Consider the following 17629-nt stretch of genomic DNA (forward strand, 5'->3'; position numbering starts at 1 on the left):
GGCCTCTCTCCCCCTGCCTTTCCTGGGGGTATATCGGGGTATACACGCGCACACACGCACCCTCATTTTATCATGGATATTTGGGTAAAAAAATTTTTTTTACCCAAATATCCTTGGTAAAATGAGGGTGCGTGGTATACCCCGATAAATACGGTACTTGTTTTCTTCTGTGGTCAATATTCTTGATATTATACCCATGGCTACATTTCTATTGTACCGCTTAAAAAATCTCAAACTTTTTAAATCGCCCTATTTTGACCACCTATAACTTTTTTTCCGTATATGGGGCGGTATGAGGGCTTATTTTTTGCACTGTGATCTGTACTTATCGATACCACATTTGTGTATATGAAGCTTTTATATCGCTAATTTTTTGGGGAATAAAAACTTTTTACATTTTTTACGCTGTTCACCATATGGGATCATTAACATTACATTTTGATTAGTTCGGACATTTATGCACGTGGCAATACCAAATGTATTTTTATTTTTTTTTACTCTTTGGGGGGGTAAAATGGGACAATTTCCATTTTTATTGGGAGGGGATTTTTCAAATGTTGTTTTATTTTTTTAACACATGTCCCCATAGGGGACTATCTATAGCAATCACTTGATTGCCTTATGCATAGCACTGATCAGTATTATCGGCAATCTTCTGCTCGATCTCAGACCTAGATGGATGGAGGTAGGTGAGGGGACCTCCTGCCGCCATTTTAGATTACCGGATCTCCGCGGCAGTGCCATCTATTTCAGATCATCTATTTAAAGGTGTGCATTGCTGCAGATGCCGTGATCTGTATTGGTCACAACATCTGGGGGTTAATGGTGGACATCGGCGCCATCGCTGATAGCGGCCGGGACCTGCAGTGTATGAGGCGAACACCGCTACAATGCTCACGGTCATGTACAGGACATAAATGTACATCCTGGAGCACGAAGTACCTCCGCACCAGGACATTTACGTCTGTGGTTGTTAAGGGGTTAAATTAACTATCCTATATTTTTAATGGACATCTAAGTAACATGTTACTGAGTATTATTAAAATATCTCCAGCCATTTGGAAGTTATGCAGTAACATATTTCCCATAGACTTGTATGGGACTTAAAACAAAAACCCCGACAGGGATGTATGAGGGCTAATTTTTTGCACCGTGATCTGAAGTTTTTATTGGTACTGTTTTTGTTTTGATGGGACTTTTTGATCGCTCTTTATACCATTTTTTTAAAATATTTTTTTAGGGTATACAAAGTTACCAAAAATACGCAATTTTGAACTTAAATTTTTTTTTTTACATGTACGCCATTGACCGTTCGGTTTAATTAACATATTTTTATTGGACATTTACACATGCGTTGATACCACATATGTTATGTTTTACATATTTTTTAAATGGAATTTGGGAAAAGGGGGCGATTCAAGCTTCTAAAATCAAAGGGGTTAATGTTTTTTTTAGCCGCCATCTTACCCCATTCACCTATAAAGCACAGCAGGGGGGAGATTGTGAGAAAGTGATCAGATAAATCAAACTCAAAAAATCCCAACGGGGGAATGAGGGGTCCTAAGACACAATAACTACTGACCCCAGGGCCGAAGCCCAGGAGTCACTAACTCCCCTCTTGATAAGTCCCCTAAAATATAACTTTTAATAGTGTAATAAAATATTCCCACTCAATTGATTAAAAATAAATGTCAGAGTGTTGCTTGAACAGTGAGAAATAACCAGTGGGGGAGCCCCTATCTGATAGTATAACTGTTTTAGCGGCGCTGCAGCCTGCCGCAATGGCAACACTATGACGTGCGACTTAAAATATAAGCACAGCCACCCCCGACATGTTTCGCTGTTGAGACAGCGTTATCAAGAGGTAATGTGGCTATATAATTATAGCCACATTACCTCTTGATAACGCTGTCTCAACAGCGAAACATGTCGGGGGTGGCTGTGCTTATATTTTAAGTCGCACGTCATAGTGTTGCCATTGCGGCAGGCTGCAGCGCCGCTAAAACAGTTATACTATCAGATAGGGGCTCCCCCACTGGTTATTTCTCACTGTTCAAGCAACACTCTGACATTTATTTTTAATCAATTGAGTGGGAATATTTTATTACACTATTAAAAGTTATATTTTAGGGGACTTATCAAGAGGGGAGTTAGTGACTCCTGGGCTTCGGCCCTGGGGTCTGTAGTTATTGTGATCAGATACATGGGGGAAAAGAATTGTATGGGGATGGAGGACATATATGTGCACACACGTTAATCTACATTGCCTTGCATAAGTATTCACCCCCCTTAAAAATAAAATACCAACAAAGAGGTCACACTTACTGGTACAAGGGCAGGTAACAGCTATTCTAAGTGATGCAGATCAGCCACAATGCTATATAAGGGGAGGTTGCATAGGTGGATAATATTGATACCCACCCACACACCACCTATTCATGAGGGGTTCACCCCCCCCCCTTTTCCTCTTGGACATTAGGTCACGTCCATCATTTAGAAGCAGGGGAAAGATTTTGAATTTATTTAGAAGAGAAGCGAATGCTTATGTATTTAACACTGGATACGCCGATGGCAGTCACAAGAGTGGGCTCCCTGCTGCGGCCGGGTAGCTCCGTGTGTCCACTCATAGTGGCAGATTTCCCACTGTGCATCTGCTATGAGCAGGCACTGTGTCTACAGCGGGAAATGTGCTGCTACGAGTGGACACACTGAGCTACCGAGCTGCAGCAGGGAGCTTGATCTGGTTACTGCTGTCGGCGCATCCACAGCGTAAAATACGATGCGGATGCACTCTGGGGCTACATTCACATGATGGAATTTCCATGTGGAATTTTGCACGGAGAATCCTGCAGCAGCAGAGTCCCATTAATTTCAATGGAATTTTGCTGCACTGTTCACATCTGGCATAGAAATTCTATTTCCTGTCTGCAGAAACAATAGACATGTTTATTCTTTCTTTTAAATCCGCACAGAAATACATTGCTGTGAGACAGTGCATTTCCGAACCGTTCTAGCGCTGCCATGGTCTGCAGATTTTCCATGTGGATATTTCCGTGTGACTCATTTTGCTACCCATTACCTTTAAAGGGGTACTCCGGTGGGATGTTCTTTTAAACTGTTGCCAAATAGTTACAGATTTGGAAATTACTACTGTTTAAATATCTTAATCCTTCCAGTACTTATCTGCTGCTGTATGCTCCACAAGAAGTTCTTTTCTTTTTAAATGTCTTATGTCTGACCACAGTGCTCTCTGCTGACACCTCTGTCCATGTAAGGAACTGTCCAAAGTAGCATAGGTTTGCTGTGGGGATTTGCTCCTGCTCTGGACAGTTCCTGACATGGACAAAGGTGTCAGCAGAGAGCACTGTGGATAGACTGGAAAGAACTTCCTGTGGAGCATACAGCAGCTAAGTACTGGAAGGATTAAAGGAGTACTCCGCCCCTAGACATCTTCTCCCCTATCCAAAGGATCAGGGCTAAGATGTCTGATTGCCGGGGGTCCTGCTTCTGGGGACCCCCACGATTTCTTCTGCAGCCCCCCCTGTCATCAGCTGCATGGAGTGAAGTTTGCTCTGTGCTGATGATGACTCAGCCACCACGCCCCCTCCCATAGACTTGTTTTGAGGGGGCGGGCCTTGACATCAGGCACGGAATGAACTTCGTTCTGTGCAGCTGATGAAGGGGTGATGCAGGAGAGATCAAAGGGGTTCTCAGTGGCAGGTCCCCCCCATGATCATACATCTTGTCCCCTATCCTTTGTATAGGGGATAAGATGTCTAGGGGCGAAGTACCCTTTAAGATATCTACTAATCTCTTTGGCTTCAGTTTATTTAAAAAAATATTTTCCACCGGAGTATCCCTTTAATAGGTAGCATAAATTAGCTGTAGAAAATATATAGCAGATCCTGTACATGTGAACGTACCCTTACTGTGCAACCTCCAATAAACACCTGGTGTGACCAATTCCCTTCAGACGTCACATTAAACAGGATCCACCTGTCTGTATTGTATGCGCAGAATAAATAACCTGCTCCATGAAAGCCTCAGTTATTTAGAGAACATAAAGGACCATTCACACAGCGGATTTACGAGCAGAATTTGGTGGGAAAAATTCTTCTCAAAAACTCTTCCTGCAGACTCCTATTGTTTTCAATGAAACTGCTGCAACGTACAAATAGTAGAATTTCCACAATGGAAACCACGGCCCCGGAACTTAAAATTCCGAATTCCAGAGAGAGAATGAGAACATGTCAATTCTGTCTGCAAAATCTGCTCAGAAATGCATTGCTGTGTATGGAGATGGCACATGTCCAAGGAGAATGGACAAACATTACCATCTCTTCACAGAGATGGCAGAGACATCCCCCGAAAGCTCCAAGCTTCTGTGTTCTGGACACCAGCCCAGAGATGGCGGGGGTCCCCAGCAGCCGGACCCCGTGATCAGACATTCTTTAGATAGGGTAGTCCGCCAGAAAACATCTTATCCCCTTTTAAAAGACCTTATCCAGGATAAGCAATACATAGCTGCTTTCTTTCAGAAACAGCGCCACAATTGTCCTCAGTTTGTGTGTGGTATTACAGCCTAGTTCCTTTAAAGCAAATGGGACAGAGTTGCAATACCACACCCCACCTGAGCAGAGGTGCGTTTTTTTTTTATATATATATATATTAAACACCCAGCCCCAACCTCCCCCTCTTGGGCTCTACTAAACCACTTAGGCCACCACAGAACTCAAGTGATATTTAGCAGAATGGCAGGTAGTCTCAAGCCTCTTTCACTCCACCGTTGTGTGACGGGCAGCAGGGAAAATAGCAGAACTTTTTTTTTTCCCCTTGCTTTTTTTTTTCTCCCCTAAAAAATAGTGGCGCCCAATGGACCCCCTTTGACTATAATGAGGTCCATCGGGACCTGCTATTGCACATTGAACCCCGTTAAAATGATGGCTCTCAAACTCAGATAAAGTGAAAAAAAAAAGTTTCATGGCCGTTCTTGACGGGGGCGCAACGGCAGTGTGAAAGAAGCCTTAGGTGCTATTCACAGTTTTATATCAGTAGTTTAGTGTACGTTCAGACGAGTGGATTTTCCACGTGTATTTTGCTGTGGATCTGCCGCTGAAGAACCTCTATATGCTGCCTTTACATGGGCCTGCTCGGAGCGGCAATACGCCGCTACGAGCAGACACACTGCAATGTGTGAAACGCCGCGATGTGTGCGAGTACACTGCGCATGCGCGGCGACTCGCACATCTCTTCAGTGTGTCTGCACGTAGCGGCGTATTGCCGCTTCGAGCAGGCACATGTAAAGGCAGCATATAGAGATCCCTCAGCGGCGGATCCGCAGCATAAAATCAGCTGTAAATCCGCTCATCCAAACGTACCCTTAGTCTTGTTTGGAAGGATGATTAAAAAAAAATCCCATCGTGCAGCTATATTCTTCCTGTCGAAGAGATAGACACCATTAGAAGTTAAAGTGTGCCATTGGTGTCCCCCAATGGGGGAGAGTTGGCAAAGGATTTAGACTGCTTTTTCGCATTGGGCGAAAGTTCGCTGATATCTCAGACCATGCTGAAGCAAGTTCAAATATAATCTAAACCAGACATAGGTTGGCGGGGAAAATAGTGGGAGAAAAAAAAAGTGTTTTTTTTGGTCTTTTTCTCCCACTACTTCCCTTTAAAAATAGTGGCACGGGATGGACCCCATTCATCGGGACCTGCTGTTGCCCCCCCCGTCAAAATGACGTCCGTTAAACTCAGGAAAAAAAAAAAAGGTTTTCCTTATAACGCGACAATGATGGTATTGCCAAACAAAACCTTAGTGGTGTGATACCTGTAAAAGGGCTCAGGATGCACCAAAGCAGTGTTTCCTAACCAGTGTGCCTCCAGCTGTTGCAAAACTACAACTCCCAGCATGCCCGGACAGCCAAAGGCTATCCGGGCATGCTGGGAGTTGTAGTTTTGCAAAAGCTGGAGGCACCCTGGATGGGAAACACTGACATAATGTAGGAGTTGTAGTTTTGCAACAGCTGGAGGTACACTGATTGGGAAACACTGCTTTAGACTGATCCTGAAAACTTTTTTTTTTTTCTAATGTGTTTTGGGGCCATTAGTAATTTTCCTTTTCTAACTTTTATCTCTTTCCCTTCCCCCCCCCATATTTTGGACAATGTCTCCTAAGATGCATTTCCAGATTTAAAGTAAAGTGAATTGTTTGACCACTGCAAAAAAAAAAATTTAAACCTAAAAAAAATAAATTAAAAATTCTTGCTGAACATTAGTCGGACAGGTATGTATCGTGACTCGACTGAAGGATAAGATTGTATTTCATGCACAAAGTTGCATAGTACAAAAAATAGAACAAAAACATCTACGAAAATAAAATGCAGCGATTTGCACAACTATAAATAAAAGCGATAAAGCGTGGTCTGAACTGAACAGTAGATTCCCCTTTAGGGTCTATTCACCCCAACAGTATCCTGAGCATATTTAAAGGGGTACTCCAGTGGAAAACTATATATTTTTTCCTTATCAACTGGTACCAGAAAGTAATACATATTTGTAAAGTACTTCTTTTAAAAATATTCCTTCCAATACTTATCAGCTGCTGTATGCTACAGAGAAAGTTATGTAGTTCTTTCTAGTCTGACCACAGTGCTCTCTGCTGCCACCCCTGTCCATGTCAGCAACTGTCCAGAGCAGGAGAGGTTTGCTATTGGGATTTGCTTGATCTCTGGACAGTTCCTGACATGGACAGAGGTGTCAGCAGAGAGCACTGTGGTCAGACTGGAAAGCACTACACAAGTTCCTGTGGAGCATACAGCAGCTGATAAGTACTGGAAGGATTAAGATTTTTAAATAGAAGTAATTTACAAATCTGTAAAACTTTTTTGGCACCAGTTGATTTTAAAATAATTATTTTCCACTGGAGTACCCCTTTAATGCGCAGGATTTGAAGCTGTGTTTATTTAGTTCACATTGAAGTCTGTAGCAAAAAACCTGCAGCATGATATATGCGCAGAATACCGTACATGTGAATACACCCTTAAAAGGGAATCTGTAAGCTACAATTGATACTGATAGGACAAGGAAACACATGGTACCTTTCATATCTGTAAGATAACATAGAAAAATGCTTTGAGTCTTTGATGACAAGTGTTTAAGAGGCGTTTCCAATACCCCGAAGTGCTGAGCGCTAAAACACCACCTCACTTCCTCCTCCTGTCCCTGCTTGATTGACATTCAGCTGGAAGCCGAGCCCTGTTTCTCCATCTACCACCTGCATACAATTTGTATGCACATTTTGAAACAGGGCTCGGCTCCCAGCTGACTGTCAATCTAACAGGGACAGTGATGGAAATCAAGGAGGTGTTCCAGCCCGCAGCACTTAAAGGGGCACTCCACCCCAAGACATCTTATCCCCAAGACATCTTATCCCCCCCCCCCCCCCCCCCCCCCCCTGTGATCTCCTGTACGGGGCCCCAGCTCTGCCGCAGGAGGCATGTTGGCCGCAGCTGACACCGCCACCCCCCCCCTGTTGTATATCTATGGGAGAGGCGGAGATGCAGCATAGCCACGGCAGGCAGTGTGATTCCCTCCCCCCGGTATCAGACATTTATCCCCTATCCTGTGGACAGGGGATAAGTGTTCTATGGCTGCAGTACTCCTTTAAGGGGCTTGGGAACATTTGACTTTTTCTACATTATAGAAGCACAGACAGATATATGAAAGGTACCACGTGTCTCCTTATCCTTACAGCATCTAACAGGGTCAGCAGTTTTGAACATGAATTTCAGACTAATTTCCCCAATTTCAGTTCTTCCCTGCATCGCCAGCGCAGGAAAATAGATTTATTACATAAACACTTGCTGCTTTGTTTTCCCCCCACAGACTGCAGCTGATCTACTCTTGAATCTGAGTAGAATCTGGTAGAAAAAGTCTACTTGGAAATTAAACTGCAGCAGAATCTTATTGTTTTCAATGGGATTCTGCTGCACCGTGCACACTGCCGAATTTCAGTTTCACATGGCAGACGTCATTTCCTTCCGCAGCATCGGCTCCTAAATGCATTGTCATCTATGGTGCCGGCGCGTTTCTGAGCCTGTCTGCCGGGAATTTTCCAGATGGACATTCTGCCTGGTGATATCCTTTTTGCTGTTATAAATGGCGATTGTCCAAAGCAAGAGTGGCCTGAAGGAGAAATGAAAGGCCATGTCTAAGGGAAGGCGACAGCTGCCCTGTTATATATTTAAAGGAGTACTCCAATGAAAAACAATATTTTTCATATCAACTGGCTCCAGAAAGTTATAACAGATTTGTAAATTACTTTTATTAAAAAATGAATCCTACCAGTACTTATCAGCTGCTGAAGTTGAGTTGTTTTCTGTCTGACCAGAGTGCTCTCTGCTGACATCTGTGTCTCAGGAACTGTCCAGAGTAGGAGCAAATCCCCATAGAAAACTTCTCCTGCTCTGGACAGTTCCTGAGACAGACAGAGGTGTCAGCAGAGAACACTCTGCTCAGACAGTAAAGAACAACTCAACTTCAGTAGCTGATAAGTACTGGTAGGATTAAGATTTTTTTTAATAGAAGTAATTTACAAATCTGTTTAACTTGCTGGAGCCAGTCGATATGAAAAAAAAAAAAAAATTGTTTTTCACCAGACCAGGGTACCCCTTTAAAAGGGTTTTCTGGGACTCCATATGGATGGTTTGAGCTTAGAAAAGGTCATCAATGTAAGTCCAATCACTGATCAGAGTCAGGAGCAGTTATGGTCTTGCATTATTATTCCAGTGTTTCCCAACCAGGGTGGCTCCAGCTGTTGCAAAGCTTTGCAACAGCTGGAGACACCCTGGTTGGGAAACACTGATATAATGCAAGACCAAGGGGTACTCCGGCGCTTAGACATCTTATCCCCTTATCCAAAGGATAGGGGATAAGATGCCTAACCGCGGAGGTCCCGCTGCTTGGGACCCCCCGTGATCTTGCACGCTGCACCCCGTTAATATCAGTCCCTGGAGCGTGTTCACGGGGCCGGAGCGTTGTGACGTCAAGGCTCCCCAACCCCCCCCCCCCCCGGTCCCTCCCTCCCTTAATGCAAGCCTATGGGAGGGGGCTTGCATTGAGGGGGGCTGAGCCTTGACGTCACAACGCTCCGGCCCCGTGATCGGCAGTAATCAGACCTGAAGCAAACATACTCCGGGGACTGATTTTAACGGGGTACAAGATCGCAGGGGTCCCCAGCGGAGGGACCCCTGTGATCAGGCATCTTATCCCCTATCCTTAGGATAGGGGATAAGATGTCTAAGTGCCGGAGTACCCCTTTTAATAGACAAGGTGTAATGCTTCATGATGTTAATATAGCGCACATACATAAATTTATGCCCCCATTGGCACTTTGACAAACTTAGTTTCTGTTTATCAGGGTAAAAGTCCTAAAAGAGCAGAAGAGGTCCTACCTGTTTTGCTCCCCGATACTTCTCTAACACCCCCCCCCCTCTGCACATCTCAGAGGTATACCGTCCAACATGAGGGGGCTGGTGCCAGGTATACTTCCCAGATATGCAAAAGGCGGAAATAACCGGGTAGGACCTATTCTGCTTCTTGGACAACCCCATTAATTTATTAAGTCCATTCTGCTGGCCGATTCCCTTACACACCATCTAAAATTCACACTTCTAGCTCAGTGAGCCGTTAATATTAGTCAGCATGGCGCACACGGCCCATAACTGATTGGCTATGCCCCCTAGAGCACAGGGCAAAATGTTATCAAACAGATGGTACTGGCGAACCCTCTCTATGTCTTGGTTTATGCAAATTCTCAGACGAGCAAGGGAATTTATGTCTTTGTTTAGTCCGGAGGATTCTTCGGCGGCCTTCCCCAGGTGCAGCACGCACCTCACCACCTCCTCCCGGCCATAATGAGTGTCCTTCATCACAATCTCGTTCCCGTGACGCCTGGCCAAGTCTCTTATGTCCGCTCCAGACTGACCGTGATCCTCGGAAACCTCTTCAATGTTCTCCGTCGTGGTCTCCACCTCCTCCTCCACTAACTTCTCTTCGGTCACGACCTCCTCGACCACGTCTACCTCGCCGGCAGACTGTTCCAGTTCCACCATTGTGTCCTCTTCTGCCGTTGAGGTGGTCACCACCAAGGTCTCCTGGCCTTCTTCATTGGTGGATGCCAAGATGAACATGGCGTTCTGGTCTGTCGGCGGCTGGCTCAACATGACCGTGGCCTCATGACACTCCCTAGGGAGGGCAGTGGTGGTGATAATAGGAGGGATGACCACGAAGGCACCAATGGATTCCACCAAGTCCTGGATGAGGAAATCCTTCTCGGTGACTACCCAATCTCCGGGTTCCAACAATTCCAAGATACCGGATGACTTAATAATGTCTCTCTTTGATGCGCACCCAGAATAGAGCGGGCTTATAAATATGACGGCCCCATGGGGCGCTATGCCAAGCAAACCTTTGTAAACAGCATGATTATGACATAGCTGAGAAGGTACGCTGTCCGTGTTGCTTGTTTGGACCTTAATTTCTGCACAATGTAAAGTCACCCGAGTGCGAGGGTATGAAGCCTTAAAGCATTCGGGCACATCCTGGCACTCGGTTTCCCGGCTGCGCCAAAGAGGTATTTCCCCCAGGACAAGATACAAATAGTGAGCCCACGTGATGATAATCCGGGCAACCCTGCTCTGTGAAACGTTAAACCGGATACTAAGATCCTGATCGTGGAATCCCTGGCGGACTTTGCATAAAAATAAAAAGAACTGGTCGATCTGCGCCATGCCCTCCAATTCCGGCACAGACTCCCGGCTGACGCTCAGGTCCCCTTCCTGCTGGCACTGTTTCCATTTCACGGAGCTGCCCTCTGTTTCGGTCAGGGTTGAAAAAACTACCTTTAAAGTGGAATAGTCCTTAAAACCGGTATAAAAGTAAATAAGGCTCGAGTCAGAAGAAAACCGCTCCAGAAAGAACAGATTCTGCTCCAGGGCGGCATTGCGTTGTTGTAACCTGGCGATTTCCTCACGGGCTGCGTGAAGCATTTCTGTATCGGTCATGGGGGGCAAGTCGTAACAGTGGTCCAGGATGGAGGCCGTCATCTCTATTGGTTGCGAAGGTTTATTGTTCTGGACTTGGGGTAGTGAAGGCAATATAGGCTGAAGCATGTTCTTACTGCTCCTGGCAACAGGAAATATATAAAGAAAAATAGATCAGTTTCATCAGATACACTTACTATAAATTGTACCTGTCACTTTAAAAAAAAAAGCTGGGAGAAAAGTGCAGCAGAAGCAGCAGATCGAGACAATCCCATAGTCTTACATTGTACGCTTGTCTCTCTTAGCGCATCCTTCTCCCGACTCTAGTGATTGGTTGGGGTCCGAGTGTTCAGATCACAACTAGAGATGAGCGAACTTACAGTAAATTCGATTCGTCACAAACTTCTCGGCTCGGCAGTTGATGTCTTTTCCTGCATAAATTAGTTCAGCTTTCCGGTCCTCCGGTGGGCTGGAAAAGGTGGATACAGTCCTAGGAGACTCTTTCCTAGGACTGTATCCACCTTTTCCAGCCCTCCGGAGCACCGGAAAGCTGAACTGATTTATGCAGGAAAAGTTATCAACCGCCGAGCCGAGAAGTTCGCGATGAATCGAATTTACTGTAAGTTCGCTCATCTCTATATATAACGGTAATTCCTAGAACCTCCCCCCATATTAATTATCAGCCCACATCCCCATCGGGGTAAATACTCAAATATCACCCGCAAGCGCTGCCCTCCTTGTCCTGTTTGTTGCGGCTGCCGGCGCTGGCACTCTATACTGTGCGGTATCCCTATGCCCGGGCTGCATAATGTAAACAAAATAAACTTTAACGCACCTACGTCGGCCATACGCTGGGAATGGGAACGTCGGAGAGCTGTCAGCCTATCACCGGCCCCAGCGATGTCCTGCCCCAGCCAGTGATAGGCCGAGCCCACTGTCATGTAAGGAGCTCTGGCCGGCTTCTTACATGACCGTGGGCTCAGCCTATCACTGGCCGAGGCGGGACATCGCTGCGGCCGGTGATAGGGTGACGGCTGTCCGACGTTCCCATCCCCAGGAAACAAGTGAGGCCGGTACCGGACCAACGGGAGGCGAGTTAAAGTTTATTTTTTGCAGCCCGGGCATAGGGATACCGCACAGTATAGAGCAGTGGTCTCCAACCTGCGGACCTCCAGAGGTTGCAAAACTACAACTCCCAGCATGCCCGGACAGCCAACGGCTGTCCGGGCATGCTGGGAGTTGTAGTTTTGCAACCTCTGGAGGTCCGCAGGTTGGAGACCACTGGTATAGAGTGTCAGCACCGGCGTCCGCAACAAACAGGATGAGGAGGGAAGCGCATGCGGGTGATAGGTGAGTAGTACCCTGCTGGGGACAGCGCTGGGCTAATAATTAATTTTGGGGCAGAACAGCGCTCGCAGGTCACATAGGATTCATTCCCGAGGGGGAGGGGCCAAACCGGTATTGCGGTATGGGTTAAAATTCATATCGTGCAGCACAAAAATGTCGGTATTCGCTATGAACCGGTATACCGCCCAGCCGTACTTTTGACATCTCTACAACATGTGCAAACTCCAAGATACAAGAAACTTCAGCACAGTGAGCTCCTATGCAGCTAATACTCAATCGAAAATCGAGGGCTTGAAACAGCAACGTTTGGTATGAAACGTCGCCCCGGCATCCAGTCCTTTTCCACTGCCTATAACATCCTGCCGCCCTGCACCCTCACCCCCCTCAGTGCACCATGTTTCAAGAATAAAGCTCAAAGAAGAGTGTTTTGCAGAATGACGTGGTGAGTGCTTTCATTTATACTTTGTTGAACATCTCTACAAAATGTCACTTTTTTTTTTTTTTAAAGTGACAGCGCCCATTTAAATACAGGGAAGGAGTTTAAACATGCATGGGATAGGCATAAGGCTATCCTTCATATAAGATAGGGATAGGCATAAGGCTATCCTTCATATAAGATTGGGATAAGTATAAGGCTATCCTTCATATAAGATAGAGATAGGCATAAGGCTATCCTTCATATAAGATAGAGATAGGCATAAGGATATCCTTCATATAAGATAGTGATATAAGGCTATACTTCATATAAGATAGGGATAGGCATAAGGCTATCCTTCATATAAGATAGAGAGAGGCATAAGGATATCCTTCATATAAGATAGTGATATAAGGCTATACTTCATATAAGATAGAGATAGGTATAAGGCTATCCTTCATATAAGATAGTGATAGGGATAAGGCTATCCTTCATATAAGATAGGGATAGGTATAAGGCTATCCTTCATATAAGATAGTGATAGGGATAAGGCTATCCTTTATATAAGATAGGGATAGGTATAAGGCTATCCTTCATATAAGATTGGGATAGGGATAAGGCTATCCTTCATATAAGATAGGGATAAGTATAAGGCTATTCTTCATATAAGATAGAGATAGGTATAAGGATATCCTTCATATAAGATAGGGCCAGGGATTATTGATAGGATTCAGATTATTGGGCAGACTAGATGTGCCAAATGGATCTTATCTGCCGACACATTTTATGTTTCTATAGATTAGATTCTCTATTTTTGTTTTTTCTTTTTACATAACATACATAAGATTTACAAGAGGTATTCCCACCTGGGACCATTATGGGTTATTCAGAACATATTGCGTAAAACATCACCAACCAACTTCTGTCTGACCACAGTGCTCTCTGCTGACATCTCTGTCCGTGTCAGGAACTGTCCAGAGCAGCATAGGTTTGCTATGAGGATTTTCTCCTGCTCTGGACAGTTCCTGATAGGGGCATCAGGTGTCAGCAGAGAGCACTGTGGACAAGACAGAATAGAAATTCAAAAAGAAAATAAATTCCTCTGTAGCATAGAGCAGCTGCTAATAAGTACTGGAAGGATAAAGATTTTTTTAATAGAAGTCATTTACAAATCTGTTTACCTTTCTGGCACCAGTTGATTTAAAAAAAATAAATAAAGTTTTCCACCAGAGTACCCCTTTAAATATCTGTTGGTATGTGTTGGTATTATCTGACATAGAGCTCTGACCTCTGGGACACCCACTAACTGCTAGTTATCCCATATCCCAAAGTTTTCCAACCAGTGTGCCTCCAGCTGTTGCAATACTACAACTCACAGCATGCTGGGAACTGTAGTTTTGCAAGAGCTGGAGGCACACTGGTTAGGAAACACTGCCCTATCCTGTGGATAAGGGGATAACCCCCTTTCATTTTACATAAGCAGCCTGGAATGTTAATAGTGACAGGTGACTCCTTACCCAGAATTCCTTTTGGGGATGGACATCTGCTCCTGGGCCATCTCATTGGTCGACCACTGGAAGATGCACGGCACGCTGTACGGCTTCAGATTCCTCTTCCCTGTTAAGGTCCGAACAAAATCAGACGGGAGGAAGTGCTTGGAGCAGACTCTGGTGCAGCTGGAGACCTGAGATAAAGGGATGAGTGAGGATGAGGACACGGACGGATACAAGTGATTAACAGTGCAGTACTGCATGCCACCTGTGGATAGATGTGGCGCTGTTTTCCAGACCTTTTTTTTTAAGGCCATGTTCACACATGCATTGGGCTGCTGGCTGAATATTGCAGAGTCTAAGGCTCCTTTCACATTGAGTATTCATCAGCAGATGTATAATAACGGATGAAATAAAGGGTTCTAACGCGGAATAACGCCTGTCACAATAACGGGCATATTCATCTGTTAAGAATCGTTTTAACATCTGTCATGTACGACCGTTTTAACACCTCTGCCTACACACTCCCACAGCCGGGACTACTACTACGCCCATCATGGAACAGACTTTTACTATACCAGTTATAAACCAGTTCATACCGAATACTGAAATTTCTTTCCTGCACAATATGAATTTTTCCTATACCGCAATACCAGCTGCCCCCCCCTACCCCCCCTCGAATGAATTATCAGCCGCAGCGGCTGTCCCCAATTATATGTGACCTAGGATCGCTGCTTCTCTCCCCCCCACAATAATTATTAGCTGCTGTACTGTACTATTCTTTGCCTGGGTTGCAAAAATAAACAAAATAAACTTTAACTCACATTTCAATGTTCCCGGCCTCACGGTCCCTCTGCTGCGGTCCTGGGAACGTCACAGAGCCGTCAACCTATCACCGGCCGCAGCGATGTTCTGCCTCGGCAGGTGATGGGCTGAGCCCTCTGTCATGTAAGAAGCTGGCTCCATACATGACAGTGCGCTCAGCCCATCACCGGCCGAGGTGGAACATCGCTGCGGCTGATAATTATTGTGGGGGGGGAGAGAAGCAGCGCTCACAGGTGAAATATGATTAGTTCCCCGACGTGGGGACAGGGCTGCGCTCGGCCGATAAACCGTACACTACGGTTTTAGGTCCGGTCCAAAACCGTTTGACTCCGGTCGGCTCATTAAAGTAAATCGAGTCATGGGCTGATCCGACCGGGGTATGGGAGCGCCCGGTTTGCCCCTCCCCCCGTTGGATCCAGCGCCCGTATGTACAAAACGTGGTGAGAATGCAGCCTAACAGACATTTATAACGGATTTTTTTGCAAATGAATTTTCTAAAGTCGCCGTGTACATCAGACCTTATATCAACGATTTCCAACCTGTGGCTGTCCCGTTTTAAAACTACAACTTCCAGCATGCCCTGACAGCCAAAGGTACCTTTGCTTTTGTATGACTACAGCACCCAGCATGCCCTGACATCCAAAGGCACCCCAGCTTTACAAAGCAAACTTCCAGCATGCCGACAGCGGAAGGAGCTTCAGCTAATGTAAAACTACAAATCCCAGAATACCCTAACACTGTGTTTCCCAACCAGGGTGCCTCCAGCTGTTGCAAAACTATAACTCCCAGCATGCCCGGATCCGGGCATGCTGGGAGTTGTAGCTTTGCAACAGCTGGAGGCACCCTGGTTGAGAAACACTGCCCTAACAGCTGAAGGCACTTTACCTGTTGCAGAACTACAACTCTCAGCATGCCCCGACTATTGCAAAACTACAACAATCAAGCTTGCCCTTACAGAAAACGCACCTCAGCTGTGTAAACTACAACACCCAGCATGCCCTGATATCTGAAGGCCCCATAGCTTTTGCAAGACTACTGCTCCCAGAAAGCCCTCACATTCAATGGCACTTCAGCTTTGTAAAACAGAAACTTACTACATGCCAAAGATGCTTCAGCTTAGCAGAACTACAACTCCCAGCATGTCCTGACAGCATATGTAACTTTAGCTGTTGCAGAACACCACCACCCAGCATGTCCAGACAGCCGATGGCACTTCAGATGTCAGTCCATGCTGGGAGTTGTAGTTCTGCAACAGGTGAAGTCCCTTTGGCTGTCAGGGCATGCTGGGAGTTGTAGTTCTGAAACTGGTGAAGAACCTTTGGCTGTCAGGGCATGCTGGGAGTTGTAGTTCTGCAACAAGTGCCTTTGGCTGTCAGGGCATGCTGGGAGTTGTAGTTCTGCAACAAGTGCCTTTGGCTGTCAGGGCATGCTGGGAGTTGTAGTTCTGCAACAAGTGCCTTTGGCTGTCAGGGCATGCTGGGAGTTGTAGTTCTGCAACAAGTGCCTTTGGCTGTCAGGGCATGCTGGGAGTTGTAGTTCTGCAACAAGTGCCTTTGGCTGTCAGGGCATGCTGGGAGTTGTAGTTCTGCAACAAGTGCCTTTGGCTGTCAGGGCATGCTGGGAGTTGTAGTTCTGCAACAAATGCCTTTGGCTGTCAGGGCATGCTGGGAGTTGTAGTTCTGAAACAGGTGAAGAGCCTTTGGCTGTCAGGGCATGCTGGGAGTTGTAGTTCTGCAACAAGTCAAGTGCCTTTGGCTGTCAGGGCATGCTGGGAGTTGTAGTTCTTATTAGGATTACCTTGAAGTTGGGCCCGGGCTCCCTGCGGATCCGGTTCAGCCAGTCCCGGTGTCTCTGCGGCTCCACATGGAAGGCCGGGATCCTGTGGAAGGAGATCTTCTTGTCGGCATTGTACCTGGAGTCACTGTTACAGAAGGGCACACAGCAGTGATAGGCAGCCATGTGGGGACCCGCAGCCTACAGCATGCCTGACAGAATGTTATCCCCCCCCCGGCCTGGATATCTCCGGAGCACACAATGCCAGGCCTGCCCCTCACCCCAGTGCCAGCCCCGGGCACCTTCCTCCCACTGCCTTTCAAACTTGCCAGTCTACGTAGCACCATCCGCGGACAAAAAAAAAAAAAATAAATACACTGCGCATGCCCCGTGGACTCTTTTCGGCCGAGGCGCATGCGCAAACTGTCCCAACGCGCACACCACTTCCTACAGTCTGAGATGGTTTGCGTCGTTCAGCAGCACGCCGAAGAGCAAAGCGCATGCGCCTAGGAGACAACGCAAGCGCGATGCAGAAAATGGGCGGGGATAGGTGACGTACGGCGCTTCTGGGGATAGGAATGCAAATTGAGATTGCGCATGCGTATATTATAGTGGAAGGGAGCTTTTTTTTTTTTTCCCCGCCGCCCTAGTGGTCGGGTATTGAACTACCATATTATTTGGTATTATAAGGGATTGTTCACACAGGTGAAAACTGTATTCTTTTCTGCATAAAAAATG

General features: G+C 46.0%; 1 protein-coding gene across 1 annotated transcript; it reads right to left on the bottom strand.

The window, feature by feature from the left end:
* Positions 1 to 9195: 9195 nt before the first annotated feature.
* LOC130295189 (uncharacterized) lies at positions 9196 to 17250 on the bottom strand. Its single transcript, XM_056545658.1, has 3 exons — positions 16916 to 17250; positions 14321 to 14487; positions 9196 to 11183 (listed from the first exon to the last, which is right to left on the bottom strand). Exons 1-3 carry the CDS (start codon positions 17075 to 17077, stop codon positions 9671 to 9673), a joined length of 1842 nt encoding a protein of 613 aa, XP_056401633.1. The 5' UTR covers positions 17078 to 17250; the 3' UTR covers positions 9196 to 9670.
* Between the last annotated feature and the right edge of the window lie 379 nt (positions 17251 to 17629).

This window comes from Hyla sarda, chromosome 11, assembly GCF_029499605.1.
Source record: "Hyla sarda isolate aHylSar1 chromosome 11, aHylSar1.hap1, whole genome shotgun sequence".
In the NCBI taxonomy this organism is placed as follows: domain Eukaryota; kingdom Metazoa; phylum Chordata; class Amphibia; order Anura; family Hylidae; genus Hyla; species Hyla sarda.